The following is a 27,167-nucleotide window of genomic DNA, read 5'->3' on the forward strand; positions in this document are numbered from 1 at the left end:
GGTTGGCGCTCGCTTTCTCCTGAAATAGGGCCGTGTAATAGGGCCTTAACTATAAGCTATCAGATACCAAGGGAGTTACTCATCCAAGTCTAGCTATGGACACTCTGTAGACTACATAGATTAAGTAAAGAATTTGTGGCATTTGACTGCAAAGCACTTAGGAATTCCCATTTAAACATTTCTGATTTATTCTGAAATAATTAATAACTTTATTATTTCCTAACAATATATGTATTTGAGCAAAGCTGAGCGAGGACAGAGCGTGTACAAAGTTCAGTCAGAAGAATACCACCCAGCCATGAAGCAATAAAGCATTATAAAACATTCTTTTATATGTAAAAAATAAACATTTCAGTGATAATATCACAAAATGCATGTACTGGAGTTTGGTGTGATACCATATCTTCTGTACAAGCTATTCAAATATGGAATGCAGCAAAAGTACAATATCTCATCTCTTTATATGTACTCCATCTGCTTACATTCCATCTCTTATCATTCTATATATCAATCTGATTTCAGAAAAATAAATCTATCTTGTGAGGACAAAATGGCAACTACAAATACACAACATTTAACTTTAGGCAATCTATTTTGCAAGGTTTGTGTTTAGCCAAGCTTTTTTTTTCCTTCAGGCTATGTTCCCACTAAGTAAAAATGATGGCTATTTTGGGTCAAATAAAGGCCATTATTTCATAATAACAGGCTTTATTTGTATAATATAGGCTGTTATGTGAAGACCGTCGGTTGTCATTTTTACGTAGTGTGCATAAAAACGTGCAGCATGCTACACAAAAGCCGCAAAAGAGTCTGGTCCATCACAAGGCCTCTCTAAGGGAGATAAGCCCCATTAACCTTTACTTTTCTTCTGGCGCGATAACCTGTGCAAAAATCCAGGATCAATGGCCACTTATGGCTAAAGGCTCGGGAGAGCCCAACTTACTATTAGCTTCTACTCTAGTGTCCATAATATGGGAGGTTTGTCATCAAGTCCACAGCTGCAGTCATGCATTTACCATCAGCAAGTTGTAGGTTGTGCACATCTCATGAACTGAGCCGGAAAGGGGAATGTTGCTTGGAGGACTGCCAAGCTGGAGTCTTAGGCCTCAATCACATGTTTGTAGTGCTGTCTGCAATTGTGAACAGAACTTAGGACCAATAAATTTCAATGGCCCAGTCCACACCTCCATATGGGGCCCTAATCCGTGCCACACAAAAAAAAAAGAATAAAAGACAGGTACTAGTACTGACCGGTAGCTGCAGCACAGATCACTACAGTCTAAGCCGAGGTCCATGAATTGTGGACAACTACAGATGCACAATTGTAGTGCAGCCTGAAACTGGGGCTCTGCAATTCTGGCCTGCACTATGGATACGTGAAGGAGCCCTAGGAGTCTTAAACATACCTAGGTAATATTAGCCAAACCACATTATTTAGTATAAGGAGGAAAGAGATGGACAAAAAAACACATGGCAGAAGGATTAGGATGTACACAGTTGGACATCCATAGGGTTACATAGGTGCCGTAGACATAACATCATAGGATAGATTTAATGAGATTTGATGCAAAGTTGAAAATGACCAGTTCATAAAAGCTTTGGGAACAGCTTTCCTGTTCACAGCAAACATATACACAGTGGCTGTATTAAGGTGGCCTAAATGCAACTTTATGCAGATCTGCCACTATATTTAAGGGCGATTTCATGTGGGGACAGTCCTGCTCTTCAATTAGCCCAAATGGCGTAAAAAGAAAAACTAATTGTTGTTATCCACATTGACCAGAGTACTTTGTTGGTTAAGGGACTGGTTTGGAAATGGGGTTCAGGAGTGGGGAGGCAAGGGGAGCGATAGGGCTGTTAGATATGTGCGACTGTATAGCTGCAGTAATAATGCTACTCTATGTAAACTATGTTTAAACTATTTATGGCTTTTGGGCACTCCTCTGTTAGCTGTCTGCCATATTCACACACTGTGCCATGTAATACTGGACAATGACTGGAACAATTTCTGCTAATTTTATTTGTTAAAAACAGGGGAGGGGGTGGGTAAGAAATCAGAAAAAAGGTTTGCTTTGAGGTGGCAGAAGAACAAATCTAAACATATACCCAGCTTTTAGCTAGTGCCATTCCCACTACAAAGAGCTTCATGTTGTCCAATGTAAAACATAAGAAAGAGAAATGAGAAGGGTCACTGCTGAGGACAGTTATTGCAGGAGTGGGCATTTACTGTATGAAGGAGAATATAAAGCTCTGATATAGCAGTTGATATGGTACCACAAAATGAGGGGGTGGGTGGGTGTCAGTGGAAAAAAAAAAAAACTACTATTCCCATTATGCCTAGACAGCCAAAGCACTACGAAATCTGTTGCCTCCATGCAAAAAAATATTATTAAATTGTAGTTGTGAAACAGCTGCCAGTTTAAAACGCATGTTCTAGTTGAAGTGATTCTAGGTACTCTGACATACTAGGACCACATAGACACTTCAGTATAACCTTTAAAGGGGTTACCCAGCGCTACAAAACATGGCCATTTTTGCACCACTCTTCTCACCAGTTTGAAACTCAACTCTATTGAAGTAAATGGAGCTTCATCGCAAACCACACCTGAACTGGAGACAAGAGTGGTGCAAAAGTGGCCATGTTTTTGTAGCGCCGGGTAACCCCTTTAAAACGTCTCTATACCCACATTCTGAACCCCCCCCCCCCCAAACCTGTTGTACCTTCAGATAGCTGCTTTTAATCCAAGATCTGTCCTGGGGTCCGTTTGGCAGGTGAAGTAGCCCTGTGCCCTACAGGAGTATATGTGCCCTAACTTTACACCACCCCTCCGTCCTTCCTCCCCACCCTCCTCATCATTAGGAATGCCACTGCAACATTTTCTCCATGCTGAACATTTGCACAGGTGTCTTAACGATCCAGCCCATGTGTCGGGCTGACACAGCTGACGAATATGAGGCAATCTGCCTGGAGCATTCCTAATGATGAGGAGGGCCGGGAGGGACAGAGAGGGTGTGCCAGCCTAATGCATACACAATCTAGGCCACTCCCTTAGGGCACGGGGCTGCCAGTTTAAAAGTAGTTTTTAGCACAATAACTGCATCACCTGCCAAACGAACCCCAGGACAGATCTTGGATTAAAAGCAGCTATCTGAAGGTACAAGTGGTTTTGGGGGGACAGATTGTGGGTACAGAGTCGCTTTAAAGTGCAAGAATCAGATTGATATGTCCGCTTGAAATTTAACAGTTGTGGACAATCAATGTCTATGAGGAACACATGTTTAGAGTAAAAGCTGTAGCAATTCAGAAAAGAGGATAGATAAAACTCCCTGGATCTGTTCATGAGAACATAATACCATGTAGCACAATGTCACATAGTATACACCCAAATGAGCAAAATCGACATGACATTTTACGTCATCTTGTAAATAGTCAAGACTATTAGAGACTTATTTATAATGTAAACCAAAAGGACAGGGTAAAAAAAAAAAATGGACACCATTGTAAAGTATAAAATTTTGCCTTCGTAGTATAAAAAGGGTTTAAAGAAACAAGTAGCATCAATCTGGAGACACACCTTAAAAACTAAATGATTCCATAACCATTTGCATTTATAATAAGTCCATGCAACTTTGAATCCTCCTTTTTCCACAGCCACAGGAAATGACTGTCTCCTATACACAGCATGGCTTCAATTATGCTAATGAAATAAAGATGCCGTAATAGAATTGCTGGGACTTTCTTCCATACAAGGCAAAGGCAGATTTGTCCATGCCCAATTATCACTCCTTCCCTGCTTATCCAGTTTAATACAATACAATTACTTTCTATTTCATAATGGATATTCATCAAACTCTGGGTTAACACTGTAAAAAGTTTCCAGTTTAAGCTGTTGCATTATTTCCAACTCAGCAGTCAGATTGGGGCTATGTTCACACGCAGTATTTTTGGTCAGTTTTTTTTTCAAACAAAACCAGAAGTGGATTAAAAAAAGAAACTCTGCAAATGTTTCCATTGTAGTCTTTCTCCATCAGCACCACTCCTGATTTCAGCTACAATAACTGACACTACTGTGTTAGTAAAGTTTACAAGCCTGTCCTAAATGTTCCTGTACCACCCTGGGAACATGTGTAAACAAAAACAAACCTACAGTGTAAAACAGATTAAAGAGATTAAAATTGATGCGTTTTGTGCAATATAAAATTGTCTCACATTTGTAGCATAATTTGAAAAATACATAGTTTAAAGCCATCTTCACACATAGCAAAACAGCAGCCAACCCGGCCGATACTGCAGTATCGGCCGGGTGACCATCACTTCAACTCAATTGGAATGCAGGCATATCCAATTAGCCATAGCACACAATGTAAAATACGGCCGGGAGTCGTACTTTACATTGTGTGCACAGTCTCTCTTGTGCGGTCGCTGACCATTGAATAGCGGCTGCACAAAACAGACATGGCAGTTTTCTGTGCAGCCGCATGCAATCCCGGCCGTAGTGTATACAGTGTGTATACAATACGGCCATGGTTCCATAGGGGTTAATGTGATCGGCCACTGTGATTTAACAACAGCTGTTTAATTTAAAAAAAAAAAAAAACATTGGGACCATTCTACTGGGGACATCGGGGTTTGTTTTGTTTTTTTTCTTAAGAGGAAACTATCAGCAGGTTAGACAAATCTAACCTACTGACAGCTTTATTTACATGCACAGAACACTGAGGATAAAGGTGTATCTCTTAGGCCCCCTTCACACGTCCGGAAAATCTGTCCGGATTTCCTATCAGGAAATCCGGACGGATTTCCGGACTCATAGGCTAACATTAGACACGGACACCCTTCCGGATTTTTCCGGAAGGGTGTCCATTCCGGAAAATAGGACCGGATTTTTTAGATCCTGTCCTATTTTCGTCCGGAAATCCGGCACGGACGCCCCCATAGAAGTCTATGGGAGCGCCGGAATCACGGGCATTTTCCTGATGTATATCAGGAAAGTGCCCGCGATTCCGGACTGGTAGAGAGCCAGCCCCGGCCGCCGTCTGATCACCCGCACACCCCCATGCCCCCCCGCCCCGCAACGCACACTCTGCCCGCCACTACAGGGCTGGCCGGCCAGAGTGCGGTGCAGATCCCCCCCGCCGGCTAACCCTGCCCCCTCCCGCCGCCACTCACCACCGGAACTCCGGCTCTCTGTCATCTGACCCTCTCCCCCCCCCCGCGAACTCACCACCGGGCCGCCCGCCGGATGCTCCGCACCTCCGACCGCCGCCAGGACCTCAGCACTGCACTCTGACCCGGACCCCAACCTCACGGCCCCGACAGAGCAGGATCCAGGACAGGTGAGATTACCCCTTAGGACTACTACTCCCACCATGCTCTGCTGGCAGGCCATGATGGGAGTTGTAGTTCTGCAGCCTGTGGCCATCCAGGTTGCAGAACTACAACTCCCACCATATCTTGCTGACAGGTCATGATGGGACTTGTACTTCTGCAGCCTGTGGCCATCCAGGTTGCAGAAGTACAACTCCCATCATGGCTCTGCTGGCAGGCCATGATGGGAGTTGTAGTTCTGCAGTCTGTGGCCATCCAGGTTGCAGACGTACAACTCCCATCATGCCTTGCTGACAGGCCATGATGGGAGTTGTAGTTCTGCAGTCTGTGGCCATCCAGGTTGCAGACGTACAACTCCCATCATGCCTTGCTGACAGGCCATGATGGGAGTTGTAGTTCTGCAGCCTGTGGCCATCCAGGTTGCAGACGTACAACTCCCATCATGCCTTGCTGGCAGGCCATGATGGGAGTTGTAGTTCTGCAGTCTGTGGCCATCCAGGTTGCAGACGTACAACTCCCATCATGCCTTGCTGACAGGCCATGATGGGAGTTTTAGTTCTGCAGCCTGTGGCCATCCAGGTACACTAGGGGCTGTGTGGGTACGTGTGATGTATGTTGGCATACTAGACCATATTAAGAACTATTTTTTTTTTCTCATCAGGAAATCCTGAAGGTTTTTTTCTGATGGTTTCCTGGTGGTAAAAACGGATTACTGTCAGGAAATCCTGATACTTTCCTGATGACATTTGAGGTCTCCTGATCAGGATTTCCTGACAGTAAAAACTGACACGGACGTGTGAATGAGGCCTTACCTTAAATCTCTGTGACATTCCTGTTAAGCTTTAATGTAGTCCTCTGTCTGGTTCGGCTCTTTGGAGCACTGCCCCGCCCCCATTGCGCTGATCTGGGGCAGAAGGGGGTAGGTCAGCGATCTAGGGCAGAGCAGTGCTCCGGAGAGGAGCACTACAAACCGGACACAGGACTACAATAAAACTACAGGGAGCTATCAGCAGGTTAGATTGACCTAACCTGCGGATTGTTCCTCTGTATTTGTGCTCTCTTACCCTTCCCTGCTCCTGCGCCACTACAAGGTGACACATTGCATCACATCCCTTGATCCTGGAAACGCTGTGCAGCAGGGAGTAAAGCAGTGGTGGTTCTGGAACAAGGAAGGTTAAATATCTTGTTGGTTTTCTATGTTTGTTTGTTTTGTTTACCAGCAGGGACCAAAAAATGAATGCCCAAATAACTGTTTAAATGTTTGTTTCTACAGGAAAAGAGTGAACACACTGTACTGGCAAAACATGTAAAACTTTATAGAGAGCTTTTCGACTTTAAAGTGACACTGTCACCCCCTTTTTGCATTTTGACTGCTCTCCACAGATGTAAAAGGTAAATGTTACAGCTTTCATTACTTATTTTATATCACACCTCATGGTGCTTGTTCTGGTAAAAAGTCGTTTTTAATCACCTATGGATTGGTATATGTGGGTGGGGCCTCACGGCCTATGTGCCACATCACCCCACCCAGAGTGCCACTTAGCCCCGCCCCCATTCATGTTGTCATCGTCCCATAGGCCCCGCCCCCTCATTGGAAGGGACAGATACAGTCAGTGGGATTTATATGGTATCTATACTTTCTCTGCGCTTCACTTAAGGCTCGATGTCCTAAAAAGCAAAATGGCTCATTCTGGCATGACTGCTAGTCCAAGATTAGGGTCCCCACCCACATTTTCCAACATATCATTCCTATATAGGGGGAAGAAATGTAACAGGTATTCAGTACCTGTTTTTCCTGCTCCACTTTCACCAGTGATGAGAATGCACTGATCCTTATCTTGGTCCCTTAGAGAACGATACGCTTCATCAGAAAGAGCATAGCTGCAACATAAAATAGAAACTACATGAAAATCTTAAACATTACAAAAACAAATAAAAAAAATTATATATATTAATAATAAATAATGCAGCATCCTCAGGCATAGGCCAGATCATAAAGCTAGATGCACACAATGTAAGGGCTAGTCCACCTTACATTTGACTGGCCTATTGGAGCAGTTACAGGACCCATCGGTTTTCATTGAGGAATCTGTCATGGTTAAATGTACAAGTTTGTGTCTGTTTGACCCTGGTAAAAATAAAAAAGTGAACCAGATGGAATCTTGTCAGACAGACAGATGATGTTACTTGTACAATGCGAGTTTGGTTGGGTTCCCATTTGTCCAGCAAGGTAGACAAGCTAGAACCTTTGCACCTGACATCCAATCCATTGCCCCATAGATTTCCCGATTTTAAAGACTAATCAAACTGTGTCTTTCGATCTGACACCTGCAAACTAAATGGCAATGCTGGATGCTGCATACATGGGCACAAGACCTTAATAGCAGCAGGATACTTTAGGATAGCAATTTTGTTAAATCATCCACTTTGCTAATGAATTTTATGACGGACACCTATTAAAAGGGGGGGGGAGGAAAAGTAGCGTAATCAGGTAAGTAGACAAAAGAATGAGAGGCTGTCATTCTCTTTGTTAAAAAAAAAAAAAAAAAGATAGATAGATAGGTGTGCACAACTCCACAAATTATAATAAAGGGTAGGTGCAAAAATCTATATGTTCCATTAATGACATGGACACAAACAAAGCAAACATAACATAAATGATTATGCACACTGAACGACGAGTGAGAAAATGTATACAAATAATCTTTATTACACATACCACCAACAAACAAATAAAAACATTTAAAATAAGACCACATGCAGTCTATACACATTCTGGAGGACCCCTGCAATAATCATGGCCTCACCATGACACCAAAAACCAAATACAAATATAGGAGAATATAGAGCTAATATACAGCAGTGATAGGTGGCTGTATGTCTAATATAGAAAATACATACAGCAAAATCACAATAAATAGAAAGTGTCTAGGTAGTGAATGTACTCATGAAATACCACTGCAGCCACTACACCTGTATTCAAACAATGAGTAAACAAAGTCAATGTATAAGTAGCCCCTGCAGCTCTGTGCCAAACGGCCGTTGCCTAGAGTATCTGTGCCCTAACCTTGCACCACCCCTCTGTCCCTCCTCCCCACCCTCTTCATCATTAGGAATGTGGCTGGCAGGATATTTCCTATTCCTCTGCAGCCCATGTGCAGTGCTCTCACAGCTGATCAATAGGAGAATACCTGCCTGGGGCATTCCTAATGATGAGGATGGCAGAGAGGAGGGACAGAGGTTGTTCCAGCCTAATGCACAGACACTCTAGGCCACAGCCATTTGGCACAGGGCTGCAAGTTTAAAAGTTGGTTCTTTTAGGACAATAACTGCATCACCTGCCGAACGGACCCCAGGACAGATCCTGGATTAAAAGCAGCTATCCAAAGGTACAAGTGGTTTGGGGGGGGGGGGGGTCAGATTGTGGGTGCAGAGTCACTTTAATTATTTAAACATCTTATTTAAAGTGACTGTACCACCAGGCCCAGGCTGAAGCACTGGAGGCAGGCCGACCCACCCTTAGTGGGAGGAAACCCTAGCCCCTCTATGATAGGGTTCCATTGATTCTAATGGAGTCATGTCATGGAGGGGCTGGAGTTTTTTCCCACTAAGGGTGGGTCGGCCCACCTCCAGTGCTTCAGCCTGGGCCTGGTGGTACAGTCACTTTAAAGCAGCTCTCTGAGGACTCCTATGCCATGTTATCTGAGGACACCACAATACAGGATGTATATGCTGCCAAAAAGTCCTTCTTACCCAGACAGTGATTGACAGCTCTCGCTGTATAAAAACCACTCAGAAAATTCTATTAGTTACCATGTGGTTGGGGGCACAGGATTTTCAGTCTTCCCCTGCGAGTACTGGCGAAGACTAAACTGACTTCATACATGCAAATGTTCTAGAAAATCTTTTGTACAGGCTACAGGCCATTATAAAATATGCACTTCCCAACATTAAAAGTGTAGTCTCATCTCAGATATTTATGACATGGTCCACAGATTATGCCATAAATGTCCCATAGATGATGGTCCGATTTACAGGACCTGTAACAAGGGCTCACGACTAGGGATGAGCTCATGCCTGCGATCCCGGGTGCATAGTTGTGCTCCCGGGAATCTGCGGGCAGGATCTTCTAGGGAATTCAAGATACATTCTCTTGAATTCCCTGGAAGATCCCGGCCGCAGATTCCCAGGAGCGCAACTATGCACCCGGGATCGCAGGCATCGCACTGTAGTGAGCGGCTTTTGGACCGAAAGTCCGAAAGTTCCGCTCATCTCTACTCACAATCTCTTATGGCCCATTTGCAGCCAATAGAGGAGGTCATGAAACCAAAAACATCCAAGGGGTATGCATAAAGAGAGAGTACCACTGCTGACAGCTTTGTAGGTCAAGCACACAGTATTATCTAACCAGTGGTTTAATAGATTTTCCTACACCTTATGCAACTCCATCTCAGGACATGATGATGTATTAACAAGGGTGGGACAAGCTCTCAAACTTATTTTCAACCCCCAAGACATTTCAATCAAAACTATAAATGGTTACAGAGGACAACCAAGGATAACCTAATAAAAGCAACAGGAAAATGCTGTATTTTAATTCACCATCTGTAGACGTGATAATTGGAAACAAATTTTTGGAGAACTAATTCTGGTATCCAACCAAGTATTAATACTATGTAACTCAAAAGAAATTCCCCATGAGCGTAGGCTTTGACTTCATGTGATGTGTTTAAACAAATCTGCTTCGGGGCATCAGCCCTAAAATATAATACAGCATTTGTTTTTTTATTTTTATATGGAGACACACTTGGGTGGTGCAGCATGAATCGCATTCTCCTGCATATCAGGAGAACAGCTGAACAGAATGATGCAAGTAATAAACTGTTCTTTTCAGCATTTCTGTCACTGGTTTATGCTGCCCTTAGTCAATGCAGAATAAGCTCAGTGACAGATTCCCTTTAAATGGATTAGTTCTAGGGAAAACATCTCTGTAGGAATGACACCTATCAGAGTCTGTACGGCAGCATGCTGAGGCTATGCAGTTTGCTACCAGGGAGCAATATGCCCTTTGTGCATTGCTCCACAGACTATTCCTGTGGCTATGTGCTCACATTTTTTTTATTTTTGTTCCTTAGAGGCTGTAAAATGGCACTTGCAACTATAGTCTCAGTTGACATGCCAATACTTATTTCGGTGCGACCGGCCAACTAACATGTATACCAGTGCCCAGAGGCTCCCCCAATAAACAGTTGGGCATGCAGAACTTCAACTGGCGGGTTGGGGGGGGGGCAGACTGTTGGTACAGAGTCGCTTTAAATGGAAGAGGTTTGGAACAACCAGGACTCTCCCTACAGCAGGGGAGAAGGTCTTTAGTAAGAGAGGTCCACCAAACTAGACATGTGCCCATAATAAAGCTTTTCCTCAAATACAATACATGGGGAAGCCTTATGTGTGCCTTATATACACACTTTTGGCATTATAGACATGTGTAGTATATAGACTTCCAGTATACATTTATGTGTGCGGAATATTCACGGCTTGTATATATAATGTCAATAGATCAGGGCATTTTCAACCCTGCAACCAAGACAACACAGAAGTGGCTTAGGGACATTCTGAATGTCCTTGAAAGGGCCAGCATAGGATTTATTAGTGTTAGATTTATAACATTCTGTGTCATTATAGGAGATTGAGTGCAGGGTGATGGGAAAAAAACTGTATTTTGTATTTTAGCACAAAGCCACAACAAGAGAAAATGGAAACAAAAAAAGTGAAAGGGTCTAAAAGACTTTCCGAATGCCCTGTATGTATCAGACATAGATGGGTTTTAGCTGTATCTTGTATTTTTCGTTACTGTTACAATTTTGCCCCAATATACAGAACAAAAGGTCTTCTCTGGCAGTGTTATTCCTGAGTTGGCATAGGCCAACCATTTGCAGTACCATGCAAAAATAATTTTCAGTATATATAAGCCTATGATTTGAAATGTAAGATACAGTACCTCTTAGTAACAGAATTCCTGCCACCACAAATTCTATGTTACATAGGCCTTCCTGTAATTATACCTTCTACTTATTACAGAGCTGCCAGATCTCAAGGCCATTAAAACTAACAGGTCCAAATGACAATGCCTGGGTCCAAGACATCTGTTACTGTGGACACCCACAGATGGGATATATAAAGGAGTGCTAACTGGAGCAGTATCATGCTTACATCAGGAAAGCATATCATATATCCTGATACAAATGACCTGTGATTTGCCTATTACCATCAGATACACACTAACTTTTATCACTTGTGTCCCACATCTTGTGGCCCATTTACACAGAAAGATTATCTGACAGATTATCTGCCAAAGATTTGAAGCCAAAGCCAGAAACAGACTATAAAAAGAGCACAGGTCATAAAGGAAAATCCATTCCTGGCTTTGGCTTCAAATCTTTGACAGATAATCTTTCAGATAATCTTTGTGTAAATTGACCCTTAGAGCAAAGGCCCTATTACATGGAACGATTATATTACGGAATAGGAGTGGCGGCAGCAGACTGCCGCTATCCTCTATGGGCTGCCCAGATGATCTAGCGATCACCCGGGCTGCTTACCTGCTCGCTGCCGCCACGTGTAATAGCGGCAGAAGCAGACAGCGCTCGTTTGCTCCTCTAGGTCGCCCGGTGTAATAGGGGCTTTAGGGATACACTGTCTTTTTTTCATTGTTTTTGTTTCAGTACGCTTAATTTTAACATACAGAAAAAAATGGCCACATTTTTGTATAGGTAAGAAAAAATGTGATAGGTTTCAATCATTTTTCTTATGTCACTTGGAAACAGATTCTGCAGTATAGGTACTTTGTAATATAAGTGATCATTCACACATCCGTAGAATTCTGCATAGTGTTCTGTGGACTGGACCTGGTCAGCATTGTGATCAATTATAATATCAGAAGCTCCTAAACAGTTCAAAAATTAGCGCTACTGCTAAATGGGATTCTATGGATGTGTGAATGACCACTAAATTTTTTTTAAAACGTATTACAATTTTTTTGTCTCTAGAGTACCCCTTTAAAAAAATTTTATACATTAAATGGAATCCAAAAATGTAGTGTGAACCCAGCGTAAGTATATGTGGAAGCAGCATACTTTAGGGAGGTTTTAAAGGATCCAGCCTGTGCACAGTATGAATTTAGCTTTATCTGTGTAAAGTTGGTAACAACATCCATGGAATAAGAAAATTCCTAAGTTGAAAAGTAAAACACATTTTTAGGTCTTGGTTCCCAATTTTTGGAACTTCCAAGCTCAGAGTGCTACTCTTTTTTTTGGGGTTAACTGCAGAAGGGCTACATATTTTATATTATAAGCATTGTTACTGTTCTACTCCATTTGTTAACCTCTTAACACATAGCTGCTTTTAAAGTTTGTCAAGGGCACTTTGGGGCCAAAATTTAATGGGTTACTCAGATCCACTTAAGACATTATCTAGGGTTTCCTGTAGGCTCAAGTTACCCTATACAATCCATGAATCTAGTAATAGGTCCAGTGATATACTACTCAAATCGACCGAAGTCTTTGTCCATTTTGGCAAGACCAGTATGAATAAATATATTTTGTATACAATAGGTTAAGGTTCAGCATATAAAATATTATAATAAATGTATATAAACAATCTGATGATGAAAGTGCAAAGGATTCCCAGCAGTGACAGACAGAAGCCAGTGTCGTTCTTCCCAACTGTCTCTGTTGTACGTGATCTGAATCTCTCAGGGGACAGACAAGCAGCTGTCACCAAGCAGACAAACACAGTTTGGAACCAGCTGTATACACTGTTTGGTCTGGATTTGCATGAAATGAACCCACCACTCTCAGGACAAAGTTTATCTCAAGTGATCTTCAAATACATACAGTCCCCTTTCCTAAACTACCAACCATGGCACCAAGATTTGGAGCCCGTATCCTGCCGTAAGATGGAGATATCAGCAAGCCAGAGAGAGAAGCACTCAGCATCGCACTTCTTCTAGCTTGTTATATTGACCGGTGGAGGTCCAAACAGATCAGAACAGACTGAACAGATCATAATTAAAGACACTTAAAGAGTTTTTTTTTTTTTTTTATAACACCGAACATACCTAAATCTTATAAATTTCAGCTTAAGGAAAATAAACATCATCATACAAAGTAATGCCAAAAATATGGATAATTAATGCAATGATTTCATAAAACAGGGTTAATAAATGGTGATAAATCATGCACAGGAATAAACCATATAATCATATAGCAGAGCGGATCTTGCCCAATTTGCAGTTGGAGTTGAAGGTAAAAGCAAGATTGAGTGAGTGAAAACTCATCCCCTGTCGCACCCATATCATGTGTGAGGAAGTGTGTACATTACATTTCTCATGGTCAAAAGGTTTGTACATGGCAAGTAATAATTGAACAATATGAAAGTGTGTAGGAACACGCCAGTGACAACCCCAAACAGTGAGTAATACGATATGTTCAAAGTAAGGAGACAAAGGAATATAAGTAACTAACCTCGGGCTTCATCAGTTTAGTATCATTAAAGATTATATGATAATGTTTGAAGGTGAGAAAAGAGGCCAATGTCTACCAAAGACCAGGGCCGTATTTACCACTAGGCACCCTTGGTCCGGTGCCTAGGGCAGCACCTTGCAGGGAGGAAGCACCAGGGAGCAGGAGGAAAGAAACAACTTTTTGTTTTAATTTTTTTTTTTAGTCTCCCACCTCCCACTCAAACTTGCCATGGTGGAATGGTGCAATTGTTCAGGTCTGGAGCTATTGCCTAGCAATCCTGTGGTGAGAATATGCAGACTGCTCTAATCATTGATTAAATGTAGAAATTTGTTTATGTATTAAGCAGTTAAAAACCATGAAAAATGCGATTCAGACAATGTTTCCACATGTAGAGAAATGCATGTGGCCGAAACCACGCTCCCCAAGATGGGGCGCCTTCAAGTTTGGTGCCTAGGGCAGTAGAAGCTGTTAATACAGCCCTGCCAAAGACTATGGCTTCTCACTATTATTATTGTACTTAGGAGTCATGCTACAGTGGCATCAAGGCTAGGTTATAGAGTAGAAGACCTTTGTCTAGGCTGCTTACCACAGGGAGTATTGCCTAAAGCAATTAATACAACTGACACAAAAAAATTCTAAGAATATTTGGCCAATTATCAGCCATTACGTCGGCTGATCATTGTCTTTTTATGCCTTTCAACATGTTGTAAGACAATGATACCAACAATCTGATGCCATCGATCCGTGTAATAGGAGTGGCGGCAGCAGACCGCCGGTATCTAAAGATCATCCGGGGAGCCCCCTGCAGCTCCCCACGCCCCGAACGAGGAGCAAGTTACCTCTGATCACAATGTGTAAGAGGGGTTTTAAGCCTTCAACCATTATAATCTATGTTCAGAGGTGGCACAGTACTTCCTACAAGCTCCTACTTTAGCTTCCTGTTCATCAGCTACCTGGGCTGTTAGAGCAAAGATCAATGTTTCCTGAAAGTAAAAAAATGTATATATGTAATTATATTATATATTACATTTCAATAGGCAGTAGACTGATTGCCTTGGCAAGAGACCTTGCTACATTTTAAAGCATACACAGAAAAATACCAAAAGCAAAAAAAACAAACAAAAAAAAACCACATAACTAATATCCTCAAGTGATTGTAATCAAGATACCATACCAACCATGTTTCTATGGTGCATTGAAGTGTGTATGCAGCAGGTGTTGACAAGGAAATCCCCATAGAATGTTTCATGTATAACATGAACACTGTAATTTGCCAACAGCATATAGTCCACGCTCTGAAAGTCATGTCTAACATACATGGTCATAAGAAAATAAACCTCTGTATAAAGTATAGGTATTATATTACAGTGATATTTATGTATCCATTGGTCCTACAAGCTTCTCCAAGGGGTTAAAAAAAAAAAAAACAGGATGAAAACAGTGGGCTGAGTGGGCCGCCACTGTCAGCCCACTCAGCCAATCAATAGCCACAGCGCTGTCCCATGTCACCCAGTGATTGGCTGTGCATGACAGCTGAGCTCCTATTACAATCTTGTAGGTACACTGGGAAGTACCCACAAGACCCCGGCTGGCTCCAAGCGTGTATGGGCCACAGCGGACCCTTTTGTAGAGCCAATCATGTAGCTACAGTAAAAGCGCGTCCCAGATTCCCGGGATGGCCCTAGACAGCACCACCCACCTGCCTGGATAAGCCAGACGCCAACGCCGGCCCTGCACAAGACAATCATGACAGATATCCATCATAATAAGAGAATCAGCCCCTTTGGACATAAAGAGTTTAAGATGGGATGTGTGAACCCTGCCCAGGCCTTCATAGGCTGCAGTACATGCTTACAGTATTGTATTGTAAGCAATACAAAATTGCTTATATCCACAGCATTACTAAAAAATGTGTCACTTTCTGCTATGGATGCCAGATTACCTTTGAGAAGAAACGTTAGCTGTGTTTTAGGCATGAGTCATGCCACATCATGCTAGTAATCTGGAGCTGGAAGAAGTAAAAAGGAAACTAAAAAGGAAACTGTTTTAGGGAATATAAATTATTGCCATGTGCAGTCTTAAAAATAAACATCAAATCAGCCGGCAGTCACCGGGCCTGCTCTGGTTTAATTCAAAGAATGGGCATAATTAGTCAAATTGTAGAGTGATATGTAAAAATCAGGTCACTCCACCCATGGACCTACATGAAACGTCTTTTTTCTTACAATATTAGAAGAAGAAAAAAAGCGCACACATTATGGAAATATTAAATATAGGGATGGTCCGAACCTGGTTCGGGTCGGGTTCGTACGAACCCGAACCCTCGGAAATTATTCCCGCTGTCTGCCCTCTCTGTGGAGAGGGTGGATACAGCGGGAGGACCGCCTGGAAAACTGGGATACAGCAATAACCATAGGCTGTATCCCAGTTTTCCAGGTGGTCCTCCCGCTGTATCAACCCGCTGCACGGAGCAGGCAGACAGCGGGAATCGGATGCAGAGCGTTCAGGTTCATACAAACCCGAACCTCGGCAGATTCGGACCATCCCTAATTAAATACATTTTATTTCAGATAGGCCCAACATTTAACAGCTACGTTTAAAGCCCCATGGAACTTTGGTGATAAACTGGGCTTGCATTGAAGCTGTTTCATTGCAGCCTACCAATGGCTGCAGAAGTTTGATGCATCTCTAAGGGTCCTATTCCACAGGCCGATGGGGGCCCGATCAATAATGTAAACGAGCGCCGATCTCCTAGATCGGCGGTCGTTTACTAGGCCTATTCCACGGCCCAATAATCGATTAGCAAGGGCTACAGGGACATTGTTGCCGATGTCCTTGCAGCCCTTGTTTTAAACACCATACATTACCTACACATGTTGCAGGGCCTCTCCTGCGCTTCTCTTCCTCCCCATCCCGCGCGCAGCAGCAGCTTCAGTGTGGCCAGACTGAGCTGACAGACCGCTCAGCCAATCACTGGCCACAGTGGTCCTGGCTAGTGTTTGGCTGAGCGGTCTGTCAGCTAAGACAGGCCGCACCAAAGCTGCTGCTGTGTGCGGAATCGGGAGGAAGAGGAGCACAGGAGAAGCCCTGCAACATGTGTAGGTAATGTATGGTGCTGCTGAAATAGTCAGTCGCCACCGTGCATCACTATTCCACGCGTCGATGCGCGGTCGGTGCCAGATTATTTAAGGTTTGCACCTAAATAAACGATCAGCCGATGACACAATCATCAGCTGATCGTTGTCGCTATTTCACAGAGCGATAATCTGCGGAATCGGGCCAACTTGAACGATTATTGCTTCGTGGAAAAGGCCCCTAAGGGTGCCTAGAAAACACGGATAAGCTATGTTCACAAAATGTTTTTAGCTTAGGTTAGCTGAGGTTAAAATGACGGACCTCATTTTGCAGTTTGTCCATCCGTCAATGCAATGACAGCTGTTGGTACATTATTATAAGAAAAACTGTGCATGAACAACTAAAAAATTACATCCGCTGTTTGAAAAAGATGTTAGAAAATAATTGTCATGATCATTGTTTTGATGTCTGCGCAGATAACGTCCGTCATTTTATACACTGTGTGCATTGGACATCTGTCATTCCATTGACTTCAATGCATGGCATTGAAGTCAATTAAATCTTGTCAATAATGGACGTCTTTTTAAATAGAAAAAGCAGCCACCTTTTCTCTCTTTTTTGACGTTGTGTGAACATAGCCATGGGCTGTATGTACATTTTCCAGGACTCCTTAGGGCTGCTGAGGATGAAGTTAATTTTCTTACCTTGATCCTTAATGCAGTTTTCAGGCAATCTTGATTTTATTTACTATGCAAATGAGGTGGGTGCACCAATCAACAATATCAGCCTGCACCTTTTAATGAATATTTATCCGCCACTTCAAAGGGATGAGCGCTGAAGTGATGTTACTGCAAAGCACCTCCCTAATATTCATTAAGAGGGGCAGAGCGGTGCACTAAGGGTGGCAGTCCATCCCCAGTACCACCTTATTTGCATAGTGCATTAAGTCAAGATTTCCTTATACTCAGCACCCCCGCACTATGATGACATAACAGCAGGTTTGAGACTTTTAAGTTGCTGTTAGTTTTCTCTTTAAGTAAAATTGGGTGAGAGAATATGCAATACAGCTAGCCGTATAAAGTTGATGCTTTACCAGAATATGCTGCCTCATGTCAGGGCAGCATATAAAAAAAAGTTGTGGCGCATAGGGTAGGAGTGATTAGAAAAGTATATAAATGTATTGACGAATAAGAGGATGCCTCCTTTTTTTGTGTTTTTTTGCTCTAAAGAGGTGCAAGGGGCTAGCTTGTATTAATGAATACACAGTGACCTGTCAATCACCAGTGAGAGGGGAAGAGAAAGATGGGGACAATGCTCCTCAGGCATGCAGTAAACTCAGAAGTATAAATCTCCTGTAGTCTTTGATCACACCTATTAGCCAATATGGCACAAAAATCTTTGTGCCGTTTTGGCTAATAGGAGAGCAAATGTAGAGTTGGGTTAAAAGTACATCTTCATTTCCAGGCCAAACTAGTAGAGAGAAAAAGGGCAAAGTATGAAAGTACTCCAACCACACACATTCAGGTTGAGAACATCCAACAGCTAGCAAATTATTTGGGACAACAAGAGCTCTCTGTATAGCAGTAAGTGTGCCCTAGATAAAGCCCAGACAAGCCAGTCCTGCCCATAAGTTTCCATAAACCAATGCGTTTAATAAATGATAACACAAAGACAGAATTTACAAAAAAAAAAAAAATGCAAGAAGACCAAGATGAAGAGCTACAGTGGTAGTTATGTACAATATACGTATACTGTACATAAAAGACACTTGACGTAATCTTTGAATAATAAGCTTTTAGCTGTGGGAAGAGGATTTGTATAGTGTTACACGTGATATATTGAAAGCTTGGAAAGGTTATGAAAAAAAAAACCAAAGTGTTGACACAACAGGACCTCACAAAACACAATGTCAGGGTTTAGAGGGCACCAATGATCCTTCGTTCACAGACGACTTCATACTAGCAGCAGTATAATTATGAATCACGGAAACACAAAAGGCGTCGGTGTACAGAACGTGAGGGCGCCATGCTGTTAACTACTGAGCACAAGCTGCAGCAAACTCATTTGAAAGACCTGCTAATGACTGCTAGATGGTAAGCTTTATTAGCACAGGAGTTACAGAAAAGACTATAGAAAAGTAATTATACTTTACTCAACTGCTTTTAAATGTCAATCCATTACTTTTTTCTTTTGGTCTTAGAAGCTCTGGTAGGCACCAATATTGTATATTATTTGCATACAGCTTTTAACTGCTATACAACATCAATGCAAATATGAAATTAACCTATATTACATAGTCATATATCCATATATTGTGCATATGATGCCTGTACAGTACACTGTAGTTGTATGTTACTAATACAATACGCAATCTCACTTTACATTAGAAGCCTCTGTTGCGGATTCTGCTATTTTCATGAGAAAAAGAGCAGCATGCAATGCAGATTTTTCCCCCAAAATGACGGACACTTCTGCAGATCCCAACTGACTTGGACCCATTAAACCACTCCAATTTTTAGTTTCCTTTTAAAAGGGATGTATAACATACAATTTTTACTGATTTGAATCATATACAGATACTTGTTCTTTTTTCTAATCTCTTTTTATTTTGTGACTGCAATTTTTTTGCTCAAGCTTTGCAGCAAGCTCCATGGACTAAAGAGAAAAATAGACAGTACCTGCCCCATTCAGAACAACGAGAAAGGCATCTGGGTTTGCTTAGTGACCTTTATAGACATAATTTTACAGGGAGGGGGATGCTGAGTTGAGAGCTACAGCGACTGTCCTTCTGTTGTCTATATACAAGTGTTACTTTACTGTACGTACGATAAGCGGAGCACTGCTGGGGAAATGATCTGTACAGAACAGAAAGTCTCAGCTTAAGGGCCTATTACACGGGTCGTTTAGAGGAGCAAACGAGCGCTCTCAGCGCTCGTTTGCTCCTCGTTCCCCGTTCGCTGCCGCCGCTATTCAACGCGGCTGCAGCGAGCGGGTGAGTGCGGGAGGGGGCGGCGGGGAGGCTGCCCGGGTGATCCCTGATCGTCCGGACAGCCCATAGGATATAGCAGCGTCTGCTGCCGATGCTCCTATTCAACGGAGCGACGGCAGCAGATCGCTGCTATACCAGTCGCTTGTTTTTCAACATGTTGAAAAACAAGCGACTGCAACGATCAGCCGACATGAACGATGTCGGCTGATCATTGCACTCTATTCCACGGGACGATTATCATCCGTAGCGGCCGATATCGGCCGAATACGGACGATAATCGTTCCGTGGAATAGGGCCTTCAGGACCCTATTAGATGGAGAAAATCAGATTTCTTCCCATGTAAGACAGCGAGGAGCCGATCATCAGTAAATCATCATCCACCAGCCGTACATCCCTCCATCTAATAGAAGATGCGCAACTGACTGCCAACATAGCTACTGCACAGACATCGCTATTGATGTCTGTTTAACCCTGCCGCACAAATAACTAGCCGTGTAATAGGCTCTATAAGCAAGTGCTAATCTAGCAGATTGGTATTCAATTAGATTGTGGGGTTGGACTGTGTAATACGGCCTTTCGTTTTAAGGTTCCCAGACACTGTTTATGTTAGTTGAACCCCCATTCAACCCTCCATCAGTCTAATCTGTGAAGACTGTCGTCTCCCAAAACTCCATTGTCAGATGATGTTGGCGGTTGGGCATGATAGAGTTTCACTGTCTGAATCCTTGTTCTGTTAAAGCGACTCTGTACCCATAATTTGCCACACACAAACAGCTTGTACCTTTGGATGGCTGCTTGTAATCCAAGATCTGTCCTGGGGTCCATTTGGCAGGTGATGCAGTTATTGTCCTAAAAAAAACAACTATTAAACTTGCAGCCCTGTGTCAAATTTGCGTGGCCTAGAGTGTCGGTGCATTAGACCTGCACCGCCCCTCCGTCCCTCCTACCTGCCCTCTTCACCATTAGGAATGCCCCAGGCAGGATTTTTCCTGGTCTTCACCTGTGTGAACACTCCACATGTGCTGGATTGTTAAGGCCCCTGTGCAGTGTTCTGACAAGTGATGAATATTAAAAAACCTGCCATGGTGCATTCCTAATGGTGAAGAGGGCGGGGAGGAGGGACGGAGGAGCAGTGCAAGCCTAGGGCACAGACACTCTAGGCTATGCAAATTTGACACAGGGCTGCAAGTTTTAAAGTTGTTTTTGAGGGCAAAAACTGCATCACCTGCTGAACTGACCCCAGGACAGATCTTGGATTAAAAGCAGCTATAAGAAAGTACAAGCGGTTAGAAGGGGGCAGATCAGTGGCGTAGCTACCGCGGTCGCAGAGGTTGCCACTGCGACCTGGCCCGCCAGCAGGGGGGGCCCCGCGGGCCCCCCCTTCCCCCCGGCTACTCCACCGCCCCCTGTCCTGTCATATCACCCAATCTTGTGACCGCAAGCAGTGTTTTGCGGTCACTAGATGCAGTTTCTGACTGCCCCCAGGCTGGTGAGCGGCTCCCTGGGGTGTCCCTGGGATTCCCAGGCAGTGCACATACCAGGGAGCTCTGTGTGTGCCGGGGGGCGAGAGCACTTCGGGCACAGGGAGCGTCTCCTGACCTGGAAGTACTATTCTCAGCGCACACAGGGCTCCCTGGTGTGTGCACTGCCCGGGAATCCCCAGGGACACCCCCAGGGAGCCGCTCACCAGCCGGAGAAGAAGAGGAGAAGACAGGCGACGGAGGAGCGTGTTGTTAGGTGAGTAGGTTTTGGGTTTTTTTCTAATCTGCTTTGCACAGGGAGCATCTATAAAGGGGAATACACAGGGGGCTTCTATAAGGGGGAATACACAGGGGGCATCTATAAGGGGAGACTACACTGAAGGCATCTATAAAGGAAGACTGGACTACACAGGGAGCATCTATAAGGGGGACTACAAAGGGGGCATCTATAAGGGGGATTACACGGGGGGCATATACAATAGGGCATGCACAGAGGGATACATGTACTATAGTGGTCTACTCAGAGGGGGGGCATATACTATAAGGGGGTCACATAGTCAGCCTACCCACTAAATGAGGGTGTAAAGGGGCCAATGCAGATGTGCAGTTAGTATAAAGATGAGTTTGGTGCCAGAGTGAGGAGTCTAATATGTCTGTCTGGCAGATTCCGTGGATTCATGGCTCGGTGAAGTTCTCATAATGGCCCGGGGCATATCGAGAAGATGAAAAAGGAAGAACTCTGATGAGAGAAGACGTCCACTGTGAGTCACCAAATATAACTGCACTATAATGTATATGGTGTATATAAACCTGTGTAGAGCTGCGTCCACCTCTATATGACTGGATAAGGTGATAGTGATCTGCGTACAGTGGGTTATTCAGTAGCAGCGGTGGTGTTAGTATACTGGATTTGGTCTGTAACAGTATGGCGGTATTATGTAGGGTGATAATATTTCCTTCCTATGTACTGGTATTATTGGTAATATCAGTCTTGGTAAATGTATATACACAGCAATAGCATCGCTTGTTCGAGGAAGGGGGGCCCCCAAGTTGACTTCTTGCACCAGGGCCCAGGAGACATTAGCTACGCCCCTGGGGCAAATTGAGGGTACAAAGTCGCTTTAATAGATAAGCCATTGCCAGAGCTGTCTGGCTGTGACTTACACCTCCCCATAGGAACACAGACATGTTTTCTTATAACACATTCCCTTTACATGAGCCTATATAACCCATAAGATGCACAGTGTTTTCTGCGTCCATCAGGACTTTCTTTTATCTCTTTTGCTTCATGTTACCAACCAATCATTATACAAATTATTTTTAAACAGATAATTTAATCTAGACAGGGGATATAAAATCTAATTGAATAACCTGTTACCTAGAGTAGGAGTCACAGTACATCTCACTTTCCCATAATCCTATTGTGACAAGCTACACACAAGACAAAAGAAGGAGTTTAAACACCCTGGCCTAGAGCAATAGGTGACATTACTGGGAGTGGTGTAACACAATAGCGGCTCATGCTTAGCCCCAGATGCTGTTCTTGGAAATGCTGCAATCTTACTGTAGTGGAAAACCCATATACTACATGTCCCAGGATAAAACTATGGCCAGATTTACAGACTTTCTGGCTTAGTAAATGCCAGATAAAAAGGAATTGTACATAAGCATAACCCCAAAACAGTCTGAGGCTACATCTTACAAGTTTGCACCCATACATCAAGAACATCAGGCATTACAGAGAAGTCAAGATCTCTACCGCAGAGAAGGGAGAGAAGATGTAGGTGGAGATCAATCATGCAATCTTAAGAATTTTTTCTTGAATCTAACATCTGCACCAGCAAGAAAACAATATACTATATACACTGAACTTTTATTAATATTGGTAATATCTTACCGTTCTGGAGTATGGACTCTTACACATTATCACTTTATCCTGGCCCAGTGCCCTCCCCCTATATCATCACTGTGTTGCCAAGCTGCCGGTGTGCACATTGGTGACACTACCTGGCAAACATCCCATTTGATGCTAGTGGCCAATTAAGGGTTCCATGTCTTGCTAGGTGAATGCCTTCAAGTGTCCTGAATAAGTCGTGTATTTGTTTCTTAGGTCTGCTAGTACCTTCAATGACTTACCTATACCTTCTCTGCATCCCCGTGCCTCTGCTGGTCCTTCCATCAAACTCCAATCTAGCAGTTTTGGTTCTGCCTAGTTCTCAGACTACTTGGTCTAAACTTGGGATCCCTTTCCTTGAGGCATTCCTTAAAACTTCCCTTTCCCATGCCTCTTCCATGGCAACTGTAGTTTTGTTTTCCTGCACTGTTCCTGGCCTTGGCTTCTGACTAAACGTAATTGTACTTAGGATAAAAGTTTGAGGACGAGATTGAATTCCTTGACCTGCTAATAAGCCATACATACAAGGAGTTTACCACATGCACATTCTTTAAAAAGGTTGACTCAAACAGCTATCTGTCTTTTTTCAGTGGACATTATAAAAAGTGGAAAACAAACATACCCTTTAGCCAATACAAACGCATTCGTAAGAACTGTACAGCTGACCCTACTTTTCATCAACAGGCCAAGATTTTAAAGACTTGTTTTTTGTCTAAAGGCTATCCAAAAGAACTTCTAACTAATGCATATCAGAGGACTTGTTCGCTCACCCAAGATGAATGCCTACGTAAAACTCTAAAAACTGGAGAGGCTGAGAAAGAATTTAAGGTGAACTTCATCACTCAGTACAACAATTCCCACCAAGAAATTCAGAAGGTACTACGCCGTCACTGGCACATTTTGAAATGTGACCCATATATAGGCCCACTACTACCACAGAAACCAGCGGTAACGTATAGGAGAGCGGCGACATTGAAGAACATCCTAGCTCCCAGTTGTTCCCGCAAACATAAGAATAAATCCAGGAATGAAACATCCAAAAAAACATTGGGCGTGTTCAAATGTGGACATCCGCGTTGCCTATGCTGCAAAAGCATTAAAGCATGACTTACTATGTTCAAAAGCAACCAGACACAACAGAGCTTTTCCATTAAATACCATCTGGATTGCAAATCCCAATATGTAATATACATCTTGGAGTGCCCATGTGGCCTCCAGTATGTAGGTCGCACCACCCAACCATTGCACTGCAGGCTGAATGGACACAGAGTCAATATCAGAAAAGATTACATGCTACATGGGGTCTCAAGACATTTCCATGAGGCACATAACTGCAACACCGAACAAATTAACATTTACCCCATTGATCACATTAGTACCAACATGACCAACAGGTTTGACACCCTAGTGAAAAGGGAAATGTTTTGGATTTTCCAATTGCAGACATTACAACCTATGGGCTTAAATAAAGCCACTGAACGAATAGTGTAAGATTGACATAGCATTCACAATGCCTGTCTGTTTGATATGGTCATTGTTTGGATCTTTCTCCTGTATAGCTGTGTGTTGCTCTTTGAGTGTTGTGTTGCTGCTTTGAGTCTCTGTCTGCCAGGCTTTTTTACTTGCCCTTCCAAACAGCAAGACAAATCTTGGTTCCAGGAATTGGAACCTGGGTCAGTGTGTTATAGAGCTGGACAACCTACCACTGAGTCCATAGCTTATTTTGGTATCTTGCAGTGGAGTTTTGATCATAGTTATAGGTAGACTTAATATTTACAATATGCATTTTATTTATTTATATACTTTCCTCAAAATGTAACCATATAAAAAGTATTATTATCATTTACCCTATGCTTGAGCATTTTGACAAGTAGTTAAACTTAGTTTCAAAAATTTGACTACTACAACCTGTCCCTGTGGGGATTTGATCCTATAGAGCAGCGTTTCCCAACCGGGGTGCTGCGGCACACTGGTGTGCGGGGAGAACCCGCCAGGGGTGCCGCGGGATTCCGGTGGGAAATGGGATGCTTAAAGAGACAGTGCACAAGAAGCTGCGGCCGCGCAGCTTCTCGGGATGCACGGATCACTTTCATGTTCCGCCCGCACTATGAGCGGGCGGAACATTAAAGTAAGCAGAATATAGGAGCAGGAAGTGTCAGCGTCCTGCTCCTATATTCACTCCCATAGGCCGCCGGCACTTCATGCCAGCAGCCTTTGGGAGGCCGGGACGTGACCTCTCCGGCAGGCGTGATGATGTGAAGTCATCACGCCTGCCGGAAGTCCCGACCCCGCGGCTCGCAAGATGGAGCCCGAAGAGGAGGAGGAGACCTTCTGCCTGCAGCCACAGTGCGGATTAGGTGAGTAGGATGTTTTTTTTTTTTTTAGGGGCAGAGCAGGGGGCATTATTAGTATAAGGGGGGCACCTCTGGGGGCATTATTAGTATATGGGGGCACCTCTGGGGGTATTATTAGTATATGGGGGCACCTCTGAGGGCATTATTAGTATATGGGGGCACCTCTGGGGGCATTATTAGTGTATGGGGGCACCTCTGGGGGCATTATTAGTTAATCACAGCAGGGGATCCTACATACAGGGGGCATCCCACATTCCTACTCGCTTTACTGCACATAACACCAAACAGCGCAGTTACTTTGGGAGACTACAGGAGGGAGAAAGGAAAGGAAGTTGCTAGAAATGTGCAGAGCCTATATTGTTTGTCTCGCAGGTTCTGAAGAGATGAAAAGTAGCTGGAAGAAATCATCATGGCGGATGGAGAGGAAAAGGAAAAGTGACGCCTCAGATCAAAGAAGACGTCACCTGTGAGTTACTGTATGACGGTTTTCTTATTTTGTAGAACATTATTTAGTAGGGGTGCCCCGAGGAAATTTTTTTTCCAAGGGGTGCCCAGAGGTGGAAAAGGTTGGGAAGCACTGCTATAGAGGATCAGTGTCTTTTTTGTTCCAGAGTGGTGTTCATTCCCCTGCTCCACAGCTTGCCTGTGGATGTTGGGCTAGGCATCCATTTACTCCTAGGTAAAAATACAAACACCAAATGTTTTTATTTTTTAAATTACAGATTTAATGTAAACCTTTTATAGTATCTATAGCATTTTATCAGATATGTTTCAATTGCATTTTATTTATATTTGAATCAAATTCTGTTTTTATATATATAAACTAAAATTGTTGTTTCAATTCAATTGCATGCTGACCTATGATATCACGGGTTCAAGCACCCAGTGAGATCACTTCCAGGTCACCCTTTATGAACTTCATTATAAAATGCACACCAGCACCTTATGTCACATGCCTGATGAAGAGGAGGGTGGTCTCCTCGAAACGCGTAAATAAAGAACTTCTTTCACCAGAACATGGAGTCAGTGTCCGGTAACATTGAGGAGACCCAGTGATCCAGACATCAGACTCCTGGTCCAGACGGATTGCGCCAAGGAAGCCACCGCTTTTATCCCTTTTTCTTTGAGCTAATTAGAATAAAAGTTGAATGCCTGTGTTATGACCCAGCCTCCTCTTAAATTAAGCTTTGGTTTGTACACATCTGTCCATGTTTCAGTCCTGTGTCTTCCTGCTTTGTGATGGCCTCCCAAATCTGGGTGGCACACATGGTCCCAGTGTTGCTGGTTTAAGGCCTGACTCCATCTGACCACACTGCTGTGTCATGGCCCCATTCTTATGCCAGCTGGTGACTATTCTAAAAACCAAGTCCACACCTCCTTGTGGGGGTTCAGAGTGAAGACACCATGTAATTCTATTCTTAAACAATTAATAATGCCAGCAATACTTGCTGTCCCTTATTTAGTATTTTTTCTGATTACATCACACTCTTCTCAATGTACACCTAAAATGACATCACAGT

General features: G+C 43.3%; 1 protein-coding gene across 5 annotated transcripts in view; it reads right to left on the reverse strand.

Annotated features, from left to right (window-relative positions):
• Positions 1 to 27,167, reverse strand: part of MYO1B (myosin IB) — a 136,722-nt gene that overhangs the window by 75,272 nt on the left and 34,283 nt on the right. For all 5 annotated transcript variants that reach the window (XM_069983606.1, XM_069983607.1, XM_069983604.1 and 2 more), the window contains exon 4: positions 7,116 to 7,210. In XM_069983606.1, the coding sequence (XP_069839707.1) occupies positions 7,116 to 7,210 (95 nt within the window). The remainder of the gene's footprint in view (positions 1 to 7,115; positions 7,211 to 27,167) is intronic.

The sequence above is a fragment of the Dendropsophus ebraccatus genome, chromosome 9, assembly GCF_027789765.1.
Source record: "Dendropsophus ebraccatus isolate aDenEbr1 chromosome 9, aDenEbr1.pat, whole genome shotgun sequence".
In the NCBI taxonomy this organism is placed as follows: Eukaryota; Metazoa; Chordata; class Amphibia; order Anura; family Hylidae; genus Dendropsophus; species Dendropsophus ebraccatus.